This window comes from Bos indicus, chromosome 16, assembly GCF_029378745.1.
Source record: "Bos indicus isolate NIAB-ARS_2022 breed Sahiwal x Tharparkar chromosome 16, NIAB-ARS_B.indTharparkar_mat_pri_1.0, whole genome shotgun sequence".
In the NCBI taxonomy this organism is placed as follows: domain Eukaryota; kingdom Metazoa; phylum Chordata; class Mammalia; order Artiodactyla; family Bovidae; genus Bos; species Bos indicus.
Genome location: NC_091775.1, coordinates 66,525,408 through 66,542,685, shown reverse-complemented (window position 1 = coordinate 66,542,685; position 17,278 = coordinate 66,525,408). Strand labels below are relative to the sequence as shown.

At 37.8% G+C, this 17,278-nt stretch overlaps 1 protein-coding gene across 4 annotated transcripts in view; it reads left to right on the top strand.

Moving 5' to 3' along the window:
* Window positions 1-17,249, top strand: part of EDEM3 (ER degradation enhancing alpha-mannosidase like protein 3) — a 72,629-nt gene extending 55,380 nt beyond the window's left edge. For all 4 annotated transcript variants that reach the window (XM_070768565.1, XM_070768564.1, XM_019976342.2 and 1 more), the window contains exons 18-20: window positions 1,172-1,337; window positions 5,747-5,932; window positions 13,183-17,249. In XM_070768565.1, coding sequence (XP_070624666.1) covers window positions 1,172-1,337; window positions 5,747-5,932; window positions 13,183-13,586 — 756 coding nt within the window. In that variant the 3' untranslated portion in view covers window positions 13,587-17,249. The remainder of the gene's footprint in view (window positions 1-1,171; window positions 1,338-5,746; window positions 5,933-13,182) is intronic.
* The last annotated feature ends 29 nt before the right edge of the window (window positions 17,250-17,278 follow it).

Sequence of the window (17,278 nt, the reverse complement as noted above, 5' to 3'; positions counted from 1 at the left end):
TAAAGGAGATTAAAGCATATCTTGAAAATATTGAGTCATAATTTATGTTTGCAATATGGTTATAGAATTTTATTTAAAATGTTGTTCACATACTCTTAATTCAAAGCTTTTAGCTTATCTAAAAATGGTTTTCAAGCTTTTAAACTACTGGAACCTTTCTTTGAACAAAAAATCTAACTCAGAGGCTTAATGTAAAGAACAGCTAAAGCGAAAGTGCTCTGAACAAGTGGCTGTGAGGAGCATCAGATGCTGAGGTTCCACTAAGCAAACTTGGAAGACCACTAAGCTAGTTTATCTTATAGGTTTAGTTTAATATAGGAAACAAAGCTCACAGTTCAACTATCTGACTGACTGGTAGCAAAGCTAGCTAGCTACTAGACCAGAACTCAGATATCCTGATCATCTAAAACCAATGGTCTTTGAACTCTATTACCGCTAATTTAAACTTTTTCTAGTATATACTTTAAAGCTATGAGGTTTATAGTAGATTGACTTGTTCAACAACTCTTATTCTAGGCACTATTTTAGATTTTTGCTGTATGTCATGTTTATAAAAACCAGTGAAGGTTTATGCCCTCATGAAGTTTACATTCTAAGAGCAAGAAGGGTCTTGAGACATGTTTACACTCACATCTTTAAAATCAGTTCTCTGGTGGATTTAATTTTTCTAGGAAGAAGAATTGCTTGCAGATTTATGTACACTAAATCCATTTTTTTTCCCCTTTCAAAAATTTTTCTGGTTGCCAGTGATGGTTTAAAAATGGTTCCCAGCTGTTGAAGTATGGGTTTGGGTATGTAGTGAGTCTGCCAGCAGGCTCTAACTTTACCACTTTCTAACATCGTGACCTTGAGCAAATTATGAAAGCTGAATCTCAGTTCCCCATATGTAAAATGTATATGTTATCTGTATTTAACTCAGAGTCATTATAAAGATCAGGTTTAGTGATTTATGTAAAAATGCTTTTATAAACTGCAAAGTACAGTAGAAATATTGGTTGGGGACTATGATATGCAAAATGTTGAAAGCAAAAATTTATGCTAAATGTGTATTGGATGTGTTATTGTTAGAAAAGAAATGAGATCTCCTTAAAGCTCTAGATTTTGAATTTTAATGACATGGTAGTGATTTGAGAAGATAAAAGTTATTCAAGTAACTTTTTATTTCTGACAGACAAGAGGATTTGTTGCAAGCAGTAAACCATACAACGGTTGTTCAGAACTTACTAACCCTGAAGCAGTGATGGGAAAAATTGCTTTGATACAAAGAGGGCAGTGCATGTTTGCAGAAAAGGCACGCAACATACAGAATGCTGGAGCCATTGGTGGCATTGTTATTGGTAAGTAATCCTCCATGTCATTGCATTAAAAACCAAAACATCATCTTTAGGGTTTTTCTTTCATTTTCCAAAATTTTATCAGAGTTTTTCATATTGTTTTTACTTCACTAGCCAGCATATTGGATAGGTAATCCAATGACTCTCTTAATAATTTGTATATGTCTCATTTAGGTGTTTGAACACCTAAATCTGAGTTTCTATATATTAATGCCAATAAATGTAGTTGAGTCAGATGTGAAGGTGCAGCAGGAGTGACGGTAAAAACACCTGATACCATGGATCAGAAATGGTGCCCATGAGATCCAAAACCCCTAGGGGCAAGAATTACACCTGCCACCTTAAGTCACTTAAAATAAGTCACTGAAAATATCCATTCCTCCACACAGATGCAAGCTTTGGAATCAGATACATGGGGGTGCAGTTCCTGGCTCTCCCACAAAATCATGCTGTAACCTTTAGATTGTTTACCTGTTTAATCAGTAGAATTTTTTTAGCTCCAGTGAAAATGGTAATAAACATCTTTTAGGTGGTTGTGAGGTTTGAAGATAATGGAAATAAAATTTCCTAAAATTACTGATATGGGTAAAAATAAAATAGTAGGATTTATTTCATTGAAAAAATATTTATTATTCTTTTTGCTTATCCTATATGGGCACTACAGTGTTGATTTAATGAATGCATGAATTTCATAGTTAAATATTAACATTAGGAAAAGTTCTGCTTAATAAATTAGTGGTTAGCGGAGAAGGCAATGGCACCCCACTCCAGCTCTCTTGCCTGGAAAATCCCATGGACGGAGGAGCCTGGTGGGCTGCAGTCCGTGGGGTCGCTAAGAGTCGGACACGACTGAGCGACTTCACTTTCACTTTTCACTTTCATGCATTGGAGAAGGAAATGGCAACCCACTCCAGTGTTCTTGCCTGGAGAATCCCAGGGACGGGGGAGCCTGGTGGGCTGCAGTCCGTGGGGTCGCACAGAGTCGGACACGACTGAAGCGACTTAGCAGCAGCAGCAGCAGCAGCAGCAAACTATAGCCTGCAAGCCAAGTTTGGCTCACTGCTTTTTTTAAAGTTTTATTAGAACACAGCTCATCAGTTTGTTTACCTATCTTCTGTAACTGCTTTTAAGAACAGTGCTGGAGTTGACTGGTGGTAACAGTAACAAAGCATAAAATATTCTCTATCTGAGCAGTTACAGAGAGAGTTTGCTGATGGATGACTTAAATCACCTCTTAATCCTTGGTTATTTTCCACTCTGAGATTACTTTTATTAAAGAATTTAATAGCTTGCCACTACTAATATTTTAGACATCTTACTGAGTTTTAAAAAATATGAAAAAATAAAGTTGGGAATGTATGTGGAGTATTTTAGATTTTCCCCATTTTTTGGTAAAGTCTAATTTTCATGGTATTCTGTACTCTGCAAAATTTGTCAAATCAAATGCTTTCATTAGTAGCTATTAGTTATAGAATGCTATCTTGAGATCTGTAAGTAAATAATTAAAAGAAGTGGTCCTTAATTTTTTAAAAATTAACGTCTAAGTGGAAACTTTCTTATGTTGTAACTCCTTTCCCTGAAGTTTGTTTTTGGTGAAGCATTTTGTTTAGTTTCTAATGGTTTTCAGTTCATTTCAGTCGCTCAATTATGTCTGACTCTTTTGCAACCCCATGGAGTGCAGCATGCCAGGCCTCCCTGTCCATCACCAACTCCCAGAGTTTACCCAAACTCATGTCCATAGAGTCGGTGATGCCATCCAACCATCTCATCCTTTTCATCCCCTTCTCCTGCTGCCTTCAATCTTTCCCAGCATCAGGGTCTTTTCAAATGAGTCAGCTCTTCGCATCAGGTGGCCAAAATATTGGAGTTTCAGCTTCAACATCAGTCATTCCAATGAACACCCAGGACTGATTTCCTATAGGATGGACTGGTTGGATCTCCTTGCAGTCCAAGGGACTCTCAAGAGTCTTCTCCAACACCACAGTTCAAAAGCATCAATTCTTCTGCACTCAGCTTTCTTCACAGTCCAACTCTCACATCCATACGTGACCACTGGAAAAACCATAGCCTTGACTAGAAGGACTTTTGTTGGCAAAGTAATGTCTCTGCTTTTCAATATGCTGTCTAGGTGGGTCATAACTTTCCTTCCAAGGAGTAAGCGTCTTTTAATTTCATGGCTGCAGTCACTGTCTGCAGTGATTTTGGAGCCCCCAAAAATAAAGTCTGACACTGTTTCCACTCTTTCCCCATCTGTCGTGAAGTAATGGGACCAGATGCCATGATCTTCGTTTTCTGACTGTTGAGCTTTAAGCCAACTTTTTCACTCTCCTCTTTCACCTTCATCAAGAGGCTTTTAAGTTCCTCTTCACTTTCTGCCATAAGGGTGGTGTCATCTGCATATCTGAGGTTATTGACATTTGTCCTGGCAATCTTGATTCCAGCTTGTGCTTCCTCCAGCCCAGCGTTTCTCATGATGTACTCTGCGTATAAATTAAATAAGCAGGGTGACAATATACCGCCTTGACGTACTCCTTTTCCTATTTGGAACCAGTCTGTTGTTCCATGTCCAGTTCTAACTGTTGCTTCCTGACCTGCATATAGGTTTCTCAAGAGGCAGATCAGGTGGTCTGGTATTCCCATCTCTTTCAGAATTTTCCGCAGTTTATTGTGATCCACACAGTCAAAGGCTTTGGCACGGTCAATAAAGCAGAAATAGATGTTTTTCTGGAACTTTCTTGCTTTTTCGATGACCCAGCGGATGTTGGCAATTTGATGTCTGGTTCCTCTGCCTTTTCTAAAACCAGCTTGAACTTCTGAACGTTCACCGTTCCCATATTGCTGAAGCCTGGCTTGGAGAATTTTGAGCATTACTAGCGTGTGACATGAGTGCAATTGTGCGGTAGTTTGAGCATTCTTTGGCATTGCCTCTCTTTGGTGTTGGGATGAAAACGGACCTTTTCCAGTCCTGTGGCCACTGCTGAGTTTTCCAAAGTTGCTGACATATTGAGTGCAGCACTTTCACAGCATCATCTTTTAGGATTTGAAATAGCTCCACTGGAATTCCATCACCTCCACTAGCTTTGTTCATAGTGATAGTTCCTAAGGCCCAATTGACTTCACATTCCAGGATGTCTGGCTCTAGGTGAGTGATCACACCATCGTGATTATCTGGGTCATGAGTGGTTTTAATTGTATATAAATGAGCAAATTAGGACTTGGTTGTTTTTTATCCCAAATACCAGAAGTATAGATTAAAATCAGCTGTCTACAAGAAACAGTTTATTTAGTGTAAAGGAGGTTTGTTTACTATATGGAAATGGATTATTTTCATTGAACCCGAGAGTAAGAAATACAACTGAGTGCTCTAAGGAATTAGAAGTGGAAACCAAAAATCATCAGGAACCATGACGGCTAGCATTTTTCTTGTCTCTATCTATGGGTCCTCCTGGACTCGTCTCTGCAGCTCTTTGGTATTCTGCTTCATTCTCACCAGCAGTTTCTCACCAGCCTGCTCTCTTTTTACCTAGCAGTTCCAAAATGGTCTTTTCCAAAATTGCAACCTAAGCCATCAGTCTGTGTCACTTAACTGGACTTCTACCCACTGCTAACCGAAAGTCTTTCTATTTTTGAAAGTGTGCCACTTCCAAATCTCCTGGAGACACTGGGGGTCAGGTAGCCATCCTTTGTCTGGTCAGTTACTATTGAAGGGTGTGATTCTGCATGGTATTCTCCACTTAGCAGGGCTTGTCCATGCAAGCTCTCTGAGAGGTGACAGACAGGTTCTCCAGGGAGACTGGCATGTGAGATTAGGACTAGACATAAGTGACATCTCCAGTAGAGTAGTAATTAGCAGCCATACTGTTATTTTTTAACTAGTGTAAAGTCAGAATAGTGTTTCAGTCTAGTCATAAGTATTCCTTGTGAAGAGTGTTTTAAAAATACATAATACAATGCCATTAGAGGAAATCATAAATAACAATAAAATTTTCATTATTCTGTCATTGTAATTCAGGTCTCTGAATTTTTCCCTTTTTAGGCTTTTTCATAAGCATCTGAAATTTTTATAGTCACAATCATAGAACTTTGTACTTTCCCTTTTTTATGTAATAATAACATTTAGTTTTTCTGTGTGTTCCCTCAGGTAGTTCATTATAATTTACTTACAGTTTACAGTTGTTGACAAGTATAAAGCACTCCAGTAAACTTTTTCAGGCATAGATCATTTTGCTTCTTTTGAATTATTTCCTCGGTGTACATTTCTAGGAGTAGAATTATGGACCCCACAAGTGTGAATGTTTTTGTGGTTCTTAATGCAGCAAATTAATGTCGACGGGGAAAATAGTAAAGGTCGGCAGCTGGGCCTTTCTAATGGATGAACGCTTGCTGTTTGCTTTTATTCGTCCTCTGGCTAGATGACAATGAGGGGAGCAGCAGCGATACTGCCCCTCTGTTCCAGATGGCGGGCGACGGGAAGGACACAGATGACATCACGATCCCCATGCTGTTTCTGTTCAGCAAAGAAGGAGGTATCATACTGGATGCCATCCGGGAGTATGAGGAGGTAGAAGTGCTCCTTTCTGACAAAGCAAAAGATCGAGGTAAGGGTAAAAAATGCTTTGTTTTCCACTTTGCCTTAATTTTTCTCACTTGACAAAAATGAGTTACAAAATGATTATTTATGGTTCACTGGTAAAAGAAGTAAAAATTTGTAGAAGGTGATTTCAAAATACATTTTTCTTTTGGAAAGATGAGTAATGAAATGTTTATTTTGCTTTGTGTGCTGATTTAGAATGTCATTAGAATTATATTTTTATACGTAATTTATAATTTTTGCTATTATTCTGCCAGTGATAAAAATACAAGAGATTACATTAAGAGTCATTTTTAACATCCACGGAGGCTCACCATTCAATTTCACAGATACTATATCCTCTGGGTTTTTTTTAGAATAAGAAGTAAAAAGAGATTAATTATATAGAATGGTGTTATATATGATATAATAGTAATTGGGTTTCACCAAGCCACCTGTAATCAAATAACCGGTGTCTTGGTGAAGGTGTAGAAATCTAGCAGCTTCTCTTCATTGAGATCTAATTTCATCACACAGATACTTAAAAGTTACAAGAGTTACACATGCCTGGCTAGTGCCTGAAGAACAAGATAGCATGCCTTAATTCATGAGAGTGTATATATATCCCTCTCTGGGCCAAAATTTTTGTTCATAAATTGAAAGCTCTTTGAAACCCAAATTATTGTATAAATGCAAGGTCTCACTAGTATTGTTTTACAATTTCACATCTAGGGATAGCGGGCAAATGAGGGAAAGTGAACCATCAGACGTAGTCCGTAATCCTGCTTTTAATGGCCATTTTCTTAGCCACTGGAGGCTCCTATAGAGAGAGCACTAGTCCTCCTACCTCGCTTGCAACAGATAAAGCTGTGTGATTTGTACACGGTTGTTGATGTTTGAGATATTTGTTTGGCAGATATGTAGGAAACTTACTCAATTCAGTATAACCGCCAAGTGGAACAATTAAAAAAGAAAAAGTTTAGCAATAATCTAGTGCTGGCCAAGTCAGTGTTTGGGTTGTCTTCTTGTATTGCTTTATTCTTCTTTGAGGTTCATTCAATTGTTAACTATTTAAGCAGTATGGAGTGAGTAGGGTATATGTACTTAAGGATGTGTAAATAGAGCAGAATAGAAAGGATTCCTAATCTTCTTAAATCCCCCTATGTGCCTGTTTTTTTTTTCTTCCTGAGCCCTTTTTTCAGTTAGATCTTTATATGCACTTTGGCACATCAAACACAGGCGAATTATTATTCCATGTAACTCGTTAATGCCTTTGCTTTTTCCCCCTGTTTTGTGCTACCACTGGAATTTCAGCAGCAATATTAAAAGGTAAAATGATTCCAAACTACATTATTAACAGTAGTAAGTATCTTTAATAAGCCTTATATATATGTGCATGCATGTGTATATACATGTATATACACACATGCGTGTGCATGTATATATTGTTTCAGTGGCTACCATGATAATACACCATTTAAAGTACTTAGATTATTTTCATGCCTAGTCAGCTGTCCCATAATGATGATTCTTTACTGATCCTGTCATAACAAGTTCTATTAATTAAATAATAGGTGAATTCACTAGTCCATATCCATGCAAGAGTTACTCTAATGAAGACATTGTTGTATAGCATGTGTTACTTTTGATCACTTTTTATTGGAATGCAGTATAAACTATTTAAAGTATCGACTTGTTTTTAAAACCCATATATCTGTAGGAAATGTGTGAGGGTTAGGACTATGAGATTGTGGTAAAGCATGTGCTTTCTATACCACAGAAAGGATATGAAAAGAGATCAGTTATGCTATTTAAAAAAAAGTCTGAACAGCATAACAGTATTCCCTTAAGGACCTTGCAGTAAAAGGGCTTTATTTAAATTATATATTTTTTAAAGTTTTGATAGTCTGTCCATTTTTTGACTGCGATTCTGTTATAGTGTGATATTTTGACAAAAAGCTTTGAAAAATTCCCCTTTTTGTATAACTTTTTGAAGAACTGTAGGGCATTATTAACTGTCAGCTGTGAGTTATAGTATAATTGTTAATATTTATCAGTGTAACAAAAGTCAGTGATAATAGTTTTATTAAATCAACTGCTTTGTTTACTTAGGAAAATATTCTAAGTTGACATCTGTAGTGGGTGCCATTAATCTGTGCTGTTGCTGCATGCATCAGTGTTTCTCTGCTGCTTCAGAATCAGCTGGTGTAGTAGTTAGAAGTGCAGATTCCTGAGGTCTACTCCAGAATATTGAATCAGACTCTGAAAGCAGGGGATCAGAATCTGAAATTTTAAACAAGCATTCCAGTTAATTGCACTCAGCTATACTTTGAGAAACACTGAACAAAGCCATGAAGGCACCCTCCTTTAAAAAAAAAAAAATCTCCCAGCTCTGTATCTGGCCTTATTGTGCCACCAAGGGTACTCAGACATGACTGAAGCAACTTAGCACACCACACACACAAGGATACTAGGTAGGATTCTTTAAGTACACCAAATAATAGCAGCCATAAAATCTGAACGATTTAAAATGTCCTCCAGATTGTTTTCTCTAAAGATCTCATTCCACAGATACATATTTCCCTTAAAAAGTCAGTTTTGATGGAGCCAGTCTTCCCACGTATCAATACAGAAAATAGACTCCAGAACAAGCCCCCACTCCCACCTTCTAATTCTGATAAATCCCAGCCATTGATAAGAGAAATATCTTCAACAGTCCTATATCCTAGCAAAAATGTCCAGATAATTATTATACATTCTTCTTCAAAATAAAGCATTAGTAATTTATTAAGTAGAAATGCTGCTTTCTCAGGTTAAACCAGTCACACTTCTAAAAGTTAAGTTATCCGCAGAAGTGTTAATATTGTGTCTGTCATGTGTCCAGTTCCAGAATTTCTAGAATTTGTAAAGGTGCTGAATAATATCTGAATTGAAACAATTTACAATTAAGATTCAGTTGACTTTTCTCAATAGTATTTCTCAAGATGGGGAAAAAAAAAATCAGCATTTAAAAGTTTGAATACATCGTCATTTTGTAGTTTATAGTGTCGGCTTCCAGTGCCTTAAGAGCTGCATGGACACAGAGATTCAGAACTACTTTTGTATTTGTGTCTGTCTGGTGAAGAGGCAGGCAGAACAGGGGAAACAAAAGAAAGGGCCAGTGGTTTGAACGGCCTTAGGTTTAACTGTGGCAGGTTCCTTTTCCTAAGATTATCCTTCACTGAATGTGATGGGGTTAATCTGTCCTTCAGTTGATCTGTAGAACTTAGATTTCTATTGGAAAGGATTTGGTTCTGAGGAGGTGAATCTAGTATGTAAACAGATGGCGTCTTTGCTTGGAAAGGGGCAGCTGAAATGTTAGTAGAGTTAACACTGAAGGACTCCAGCCTCTCTTCCTCAGTCACCACATGTTTTCTCTTGCATCTTTGCATTTGCACGTCTTCCCTCGTTCCACAAGTGCCTTGTCTATCCCGCTTCCACTCCCATAGCCTTTTCCTCTTTAAAAACATTTCGTCATTCTAATACCAAGTTTAGTGCTATCTTCTCTATGAATTTTTTCTCTTATTCTCATAGATAAAATGTATGGACATCTTCTTTAACAGTTTGTGTTCATTTAGTTTGGTGGTGCTGGGTCTCTGTTGCTGTGCGCAGGCATTCTCTAGTTACGACAAACAGGGTCTACTCTCCATTTGTGGTGCCACGGGCTTCTCTTTGTCGTGGCTTCTCTTGTTACAGAGCGCAGGGGTTGGAGTGTAGACTTAGTGGTTGTGGCACACAGGCTTAGTTGCTAGATCTTCCTAGACCAGGGATTGAACCTGTGTCCCCTGCATTGGCAAGTAGATTCTTAACCACTGGACCACCAGGGAACGTCCCAACATCTTGTACTTTTGACATTTGTATTACATTGTACTTCTTTACCTGTGTCTCAGCTCTGTATTTCCTTGTTGTCAGTAAATGCTGGTTGCATGAATGAATGGTTGTAGAACAGCCAGTCATGAAGTCTTTGCCAAGTTTCTTTGTCCTTTCATTATTAAAACTTTTTTCTTTTCTTTCTCTCTCTCTTTTTGTATCATGAGATTTTCTTCATTCATTTTTACTTCCGCATGTCTGACTCACCATCCCTGAATTTAATGATGTAGTCATTACACAGGCCCCTTAGAATGAAGGTTTGTAGTGGTGTGGTAGATTCTTTCTTTTTGTACTTCTCCAGCTGTCATTTTTATTTAGCTGATTGTTGCCACTTTGCTATGTATCACATATTCTCATATATTTGATCTGTTTTTGGGTGACTTGCTCTGCTTTTACACTAATCTATTTGCTTATTCCAGTGCTAATAATAAAATAGTTTGTTATTTTGAATACATTTTAATCTCTCTTCAGGCAGCTCCCATCTCACTAATTCTTTTCAGAATTTATTGACTTCTCTGTGATGTACATTCTTCCATAGGAATTTAAAAATAATCCTATCCAGTCCAAAAAGTAAAGTAGAATTGGGATTCATTTTGGAATTGTATAACTGCATGTGTTACATCTAAACAGGAAGGTTTTGTTAAATATTGACTTTCCATCCAGGTACATACAGGTACTTACCTGTAAATTGAATCAGATCTTATTTTTTCATTGAGATTTTATAATATTAAACAATAAGATTTCATAATTTAATTCTATGTCTTGTGGATTCTGTTTTTAATTATAAAAGGTTAACTTAGTTTATTTCTAACCAGTTATTGCTACTACAGAGGGGTTATTTGTATTGTTTCATTCCTTTTTTATGGCTGAGTAATATTCTATTGTATATATGTACCATATCTTCTTATCCGTTCCTCTGTCAGTGGACATCTAGGTTGCTTCCGTGTCCTGGCTGTTGTGAACAGTGCTGCAGTAAGCATTGGGGTGCGTGTATCTTTTTGAATCATGGTTTATCACAGCGTATTGAATATAGTTCCCTGTGTTATACAGTAGGACCTTGTTGTTTATCCATCCTGTGTATACTGATTTGCGTTTGTTAAGCCACTGAGGCAGTAAGTGAGGTATACTGTCCTGGAGCCTGCATGGGTAGTGGCTGGCAGTGGAGAAAGGGGCTCCCTTTGTGTGCCACTTAACAGTGGTGCTTGTCTTCTACGGTGGCCCGGGTGCTTCTGCAAACACCCCCAGTTGCGGCCATACCGCACTCCAGCCCCCTTCAGGCCTTGTCCACAAGCCAACAGCAGTGCTCTTCCTGTGGACTGCGCACTCAACGCTGAGTTTCAGGCCCTGCCCGTACCTACGGACACGTGTCTGAGGCCGGGGCGCGCAGGGCAGCAGTACTCCAGTCTGTGCAGGCGTCTCTTCTGCCTGCCGCAGATGGGGGTTGTGCTCGCCTCTGAGCCTCTGAACCCCCCTTTCTGTCCCCGCTGATCTGAGAGGGCTCCCCAGGATGCGGGAGCCTCTCCTCTCTTTAGCTCCCTCCCAGGGGCACACGTCCTGCCCCTCCATCCTCTCTTTTCTTCGTCCTACCTGATAGAGACTTTTCTTGTCCTTTCAGGTTTGAGGTCTCCTACTTGTGTCCAGTAGGTGTTCTGTGAGATGTGTTCTGTTCATAGATGTATCTTTCCTGTTATTTGTGGGAGGAGGAGAGCTCCCCATCCTACTCCACATCTCGATTGGAGCCTACCCCATCCTGTTTCCTTATCCTTAGCTAGGTTTCCAAAATAATATTATGTAACATGTAACCCTAGAGTGATTCTTTGTCAAAAGCACAGTCTTTATTACTATATAAAATAGCCCCACACCTTTTCATATTCTAAACTAGATTAATGCAGTCTAGAAATGAAGGTTCTTTTTGTTTTTGCTTGAACTTAGGGTAGCCTAGCATAAATGAGCTCCAAGCTGCCAGACTGCTTTCTGTTCTTTAGTTTCCCTAAATGTCAAATTAAAATGTACCTTTTCCACAGCTGAGAGAACGTGTGGGAACTCCTCCCCCTTGCCCACCTTCCCCCTGACACACCCCCAGCACAAACTATCTAAAGCTTCCCATGTCAGGTAATCCTGCCTGGTCAGGGTGTATGCATACGTATCCTTCTGTCCCTCCCTGTGTGCCTTTATTCCTTCCATTTTTCTGGTTTTATAATAAGTTCATCTTCTCTTTCTTCTTTGTCTAATTCTGCTTATCTTTGAAATCTCAGTTCAAGTGTCACATTCTGAAAGTGAAACTGAAGCCGCTCAGTCATGTCCTACTCTCTGCGATCCCATGGACTGTAGCCTACCAGGTTTCTCCATCCATGGGATTTTCTAGGCAAGAGTACTGGAGTGGGTTGCTATTTCCTTCTCCAGGGGATCTTCCCAACCCAGGGATCGAACCCAGGTCTCTTGCATTGCAGGCAGACACTTTACCCTCTGAGCCATCAGGGAAGCACATTCTGAAAGAAGTCCTCAAATCTCATTCTTTCCAACACCATAGCTTGCATCACAGAGTTTTCTGTTTATTTGTGTTGATTTGTAAACGTTTTCCTCAGCTGAACTATAAGATTCAGAAGGGCAAGTTAGGTGTTTGTTTTCATCTAGTTTTATCCCTAGCACCTTGCACGGTGCCTGCCACACAGAAGACGCTCATGAGATCTTTACCAGCTGACTGCAGAGTCTGAGAATTGTGCAGCCTGTGATTATAGATGCTGCTACCTCAGCACTTTCTTGTAGGAACCCTAAATAAAATGCCTCTAGTGGTTTCACTGTATATTCATTACCAGAGGTTTAGCCTGCTTTTTGGCCTTCCAGTAGATTTTATGATTATATCTTATAATTATATCTTATAAAACTTCATCAGTAATGAAGTTTTGTAAATAATCTGTTTTTGTATTTATGGAAATATTTAATCACATTGATATCCCTGAATCATTTAATTTTAATCATTTAATTTTGCAGTATCTGCATTTTCATGGTTTCTTGAGTGGGAATTTCACTTTTCAAAGAATATTAAAATTACAGCAGTGGCATGCACTGTTTAAATTTTGTTTGGTTTAATATGTTCTCATGTTTGGGCTTTCCTGAATTTAGGTGTTTAATAAATTTAAGACCTATAATATAAATTTATATGCATTTTAATATTACTGTTTAGTGTATTTCTTGGCATTTGGTGACACCCACTGACGGCAGTCTTTATTAGAGTCATCCTGCATTAACATGGTTTTCTTTTAACTCTCAGCTTTTTGCTTTAGTACTAAAGCCAGTATGGTTTTGAGAATATGATAGTACATGTTTTGAGGAGGAAAGTAGCATGAAGTTTGTTTCTTTCATGTACAGATCCTGAGATGGAAAATGAAGAACAACCATCCTCTGAAAATGACTCTCAGAGTGCTGAACAGATTGCATCAAGGTCTCAGGAGATTGATCTGGTTGATCAAGAGTCTCCTGAGGAAAGTTCTGTGAACTCTCACCCAGAAGCTTTATCTCCAGTAGATACAGACAGTGCTGCAAGCGTTTCTTCTTCTGAACAGGATTCTAACCCCATGGAAAACCTCGAGACTACAAGTCTTGATGGGGAATGTACAGATTTAGATAACCAACTTCAAGAACAGCCAGAAACTGAGGAGGATTCCAATCCTAATGTTAGCTGGGGCAAAAAGGCCCAGCCTATAGACTCCATATTAGCAGACTGGAATGAAGACATAGAAGCATTTGAAATGATGGATAAGGATGAGCTCTGACTCACAAAAGTCTACCTGGTGGTAGGTATTTCAAAAGAAAAGGTAAACTGTGGTTAATAGACACCCTGATACTAAGCAGGCTCTCTTCATGGGAGGCTTTAAGTATGGTGATGAGCAACCACGTTCTGACTGGGAGAGTTAGTTTTCATAGGAATCTGGAACACGCTGTGTTAGAACTGACCTTGTTTAAAACTGTCCCATCAAAAGTGCAAACTCACAGTCCTCCCCCACCCCCCAGGTGACAGGAGTGTACCATCCTGCTGCACACCTTGGGCCAGGAAAAGATTACCTGGCATTCCTTGGAACCAGATTTCTGCAGTCTCTGGATAGTAGCTAAGAAACATATCTAGTTAACTATGAGGTGGGGAATACAGATTTGTACAGCTTTCTAATTAAAGGAAGCTCTCTGTTTTCTTGGTTTGCGGGTTAGAGGTTCTTTGGGGAAAACGCATAGGAGTTTTGTGGGCATTCTGGTTATGCTGCCTTCACAGAAACACTCAAAGTGACCTAAATGGTTGTGAAGCAAATGCATTCATGGTGAAAACAGTCTTTGCTCAACATTTTCACTCGCTTCATTGTGTAACATGATCGAGATGACTTGATTTTTTTCCCTCTTATCGGTGTCCTTTTCATTTAAACCAAAGGTGAAGCCAGTGTACTTTCTCAGTGAGTTCTTTGCGTAAAGACTAATCATTGGGACCAGGTAAAAAGGTCGTATAATGTGGGAATTGGTTACCTAATACTCTTGAAAAATGGAGCAAGGGAGAAACTGTAATGTTGCAATATGAACTTGCCATTGGGCCTTCCATAGGGAAAGCTGTGACTACTCTGAAATGGAACTTAAGGTTATATCTTTGTAGGGTAAATTATAAATCTTTTCCAGTTCATTTCTTTGGAGGTGATTACCTCTAGCCATCAGCCTTACTCCATCCCATGTGTAGTATGCATTTTGAGCCACAAGACCTGTGTTGCCAATAGCTGAATACATTTTGTTCCATTTTTCTGTCTTAGCCATGATAAAACTGTGGTAGTGGTCTAAAAATTCTGGAGTAACTACTATTTTTTCCTCCTTTGAAACTATAGTTGCTAAAGTTGCACCTAAGGAATCTGTCACATTTTCTGTTGATCATGGTTTTTAAGTTTTGTTTTGTTTTGTTTTAATGAGTATTCCTTCCAATATGGACTTGAAAATTAGTCTATGGTAACCTGTGTAAAAAACACAGTAGCAACTAACATATAGCCATATAGCTTAATGGAACCTTTTCCCCTATTTTTAATTTTTTTTGGGGGTGTGTGTGTGTATGTGTGTGGCAGTCTGGTGCTGGCCACATTTAAGTTTTTAGAACTTCTTTGTTGATATCTGTAGACAGCCCTGTAATTGAAATCATGGCTTTACTCTATTTATTTTTTAAACATACGTGAATCAGTTCTAAAGGAATATTTGAGACTTTCTTTTTCTTTACCGTGTCATTATATAATAATTTTTTTCCTTAAAACACAGTTTTGGAGGTACTGATGAACTTAAACTGTATATGGAGCTGTTAAAAGAACAGCAGTGCTGTATTGTAGTTATGTATATTCATGTACAGTATGTCTTAGATCCCAGGTAAACATGTTCTTTTGTAAGGGGATAAATAGCTGCTTTCAAAAATTCCAGCTGAAGTTAATTGGGTCAGTGAGTAATAAATCTAACAGAGAATTCATTTTGAGGGGGGGAAAAGAGAGTAGTATAAAAGACTTTTTTTGGCCCTTAATTAAACCTGACACCAAAATGGATATTTTTAGTCTCTCTGCATGTGAAATTTGGTGTAAAAAGATGATAGAACTATAATACATAGAGTATATGGAAGAATAGACATAGTACTTTGTTCATTTTGATTGCAAAGCTGCCAAAATAGTTGAAGCGTAATTACTTGACTTGCCTTGATTTATAGGACTGGGGCTTGGAGAAAAGGAGCAGATGTTCCTTTAAGACTTGGATTACAGAAGCCTTATATACATTGATTTGGTTTTCTTTTTGTAGTTCAAAGCCATTGTTGTCAAATCTAGCTTTTCTAATTTATCAAAACAACATAATTTTATGTCCAGCAGAGATCTTGTGGCATACACAGAAAAGCCAGCTTACTGCCACTTACCCTTTCTTTGGCCATTAGGGGGAGTTGTTGCCATTCATTGAGGTCTAGAAGCAACTTGGAGAAGGAAATGGCAACCCACTCCATATTCTTGCCTGGAGAATCCCATGGACAGAGGAGCCTGGCAGGCTACAGTCCATGGGGTCACAAGAGTCGGACACAACTTAGTGACTAAACCATCAGCTTGTCTAGAAAAATGAATACTTAAAAAAAAAATTTAACTATAAAATTAACAAACTATAAAAATTAACAGCAGAAGGAATTATACTTGATTTTTCCCTAGCTAAGAAAAGAAGGTATAATGTTCAGCTTCAAAACTCCAACATTGTCACTGACTCTCCATTCTTAACTGACATACTGCCACGAAGTTGTTTTTAAGTTCATGAAAAGTTTCAACAGCATTAGGCATTTTTAAAAATGTTTTGTTTTTTAAGTACCTTTTATAGCATTTTATTTACTTCCTAAAGATTCAGGGGTTTCTGTGTGACCCTGAATTTTAGAAACATCTGGTCTACCTCAGTTAGCTGTTGGCTGCATAGAGATAGAGCTGAAGTGATCACCACAGCCATAAAATTGACTAAGAAGGATTTATACAATGTTTACAAACCTGGAATCAAGTATGGATTTTATCTGAAAGTTAAAAGTTAGATATTAGAGAAAGTATTTAATTCAGGTATTTTCAAGTTTTAAAACTTCACTTGTTTACCTACTAAAAATAGTTCAAGTTTTTTCTGCTTAGGAAACTCCATTAAAATGATATACCCTAATTTGCAGTGCTTTTCTCATAAAGTTTTAGGTGTGAAAAATTGTAATTTCCTACATATGTTTGGGATGGGATATTTTGTTGGGTAGGTTTTCTTTTTTCTTTTTAACTTTTAATAGGCTTCCAACAAGAATACAGTTGTTTCAGAACAAATTTTTTAACATTATACTTTTCCCTTTCTCTTCACAGTGTTTAGAGAGTAAAATGAAAAACTGTGCACTCTGTGATTTTAACTTCTCTAATATAACTCTTGAGATTTTTATTTTAATTTAAATTACCATCTCATGGCCCTTTGAGTAGTAAAACCAGCATTTGTTCCCTCACCAGACCCCATGCCAAATTCATCATAAAGAAAGCTCAGCATCCATAATTCCAATAGTGCTTATCAATTTAGAGGAGGGGGCATTTAGTAAATATTCCAACTGGTCGTTTTATGCACAAGGCTTCAGTCAGAACATAGAAAAAAAAAAACATTCTGTGAATGAAATATTGTATGTTCAGATTTTATAAAAGACATTTTTAAAAGCCCAATTTACAGCCGTATATTTTCTTATGATGTAATTTATGAAAAAAGATGTCTGTACTAACAGGTGCTGTAACACTACTGTTGTTGGATTTTATTGTTTGGTGATAAATGTATACAATATTTCTAAGGGAAACTATGTACTGTGATGTAAAAGTCTGGGCAAATGTATATAATCCTTGTATATAGTTGTGTATTTGATTATAATTACTGATTGTAAAGATTTAATAAAATATGTAAATATCCTGGTCTAGTTTTAATTTTAATTTGTAGC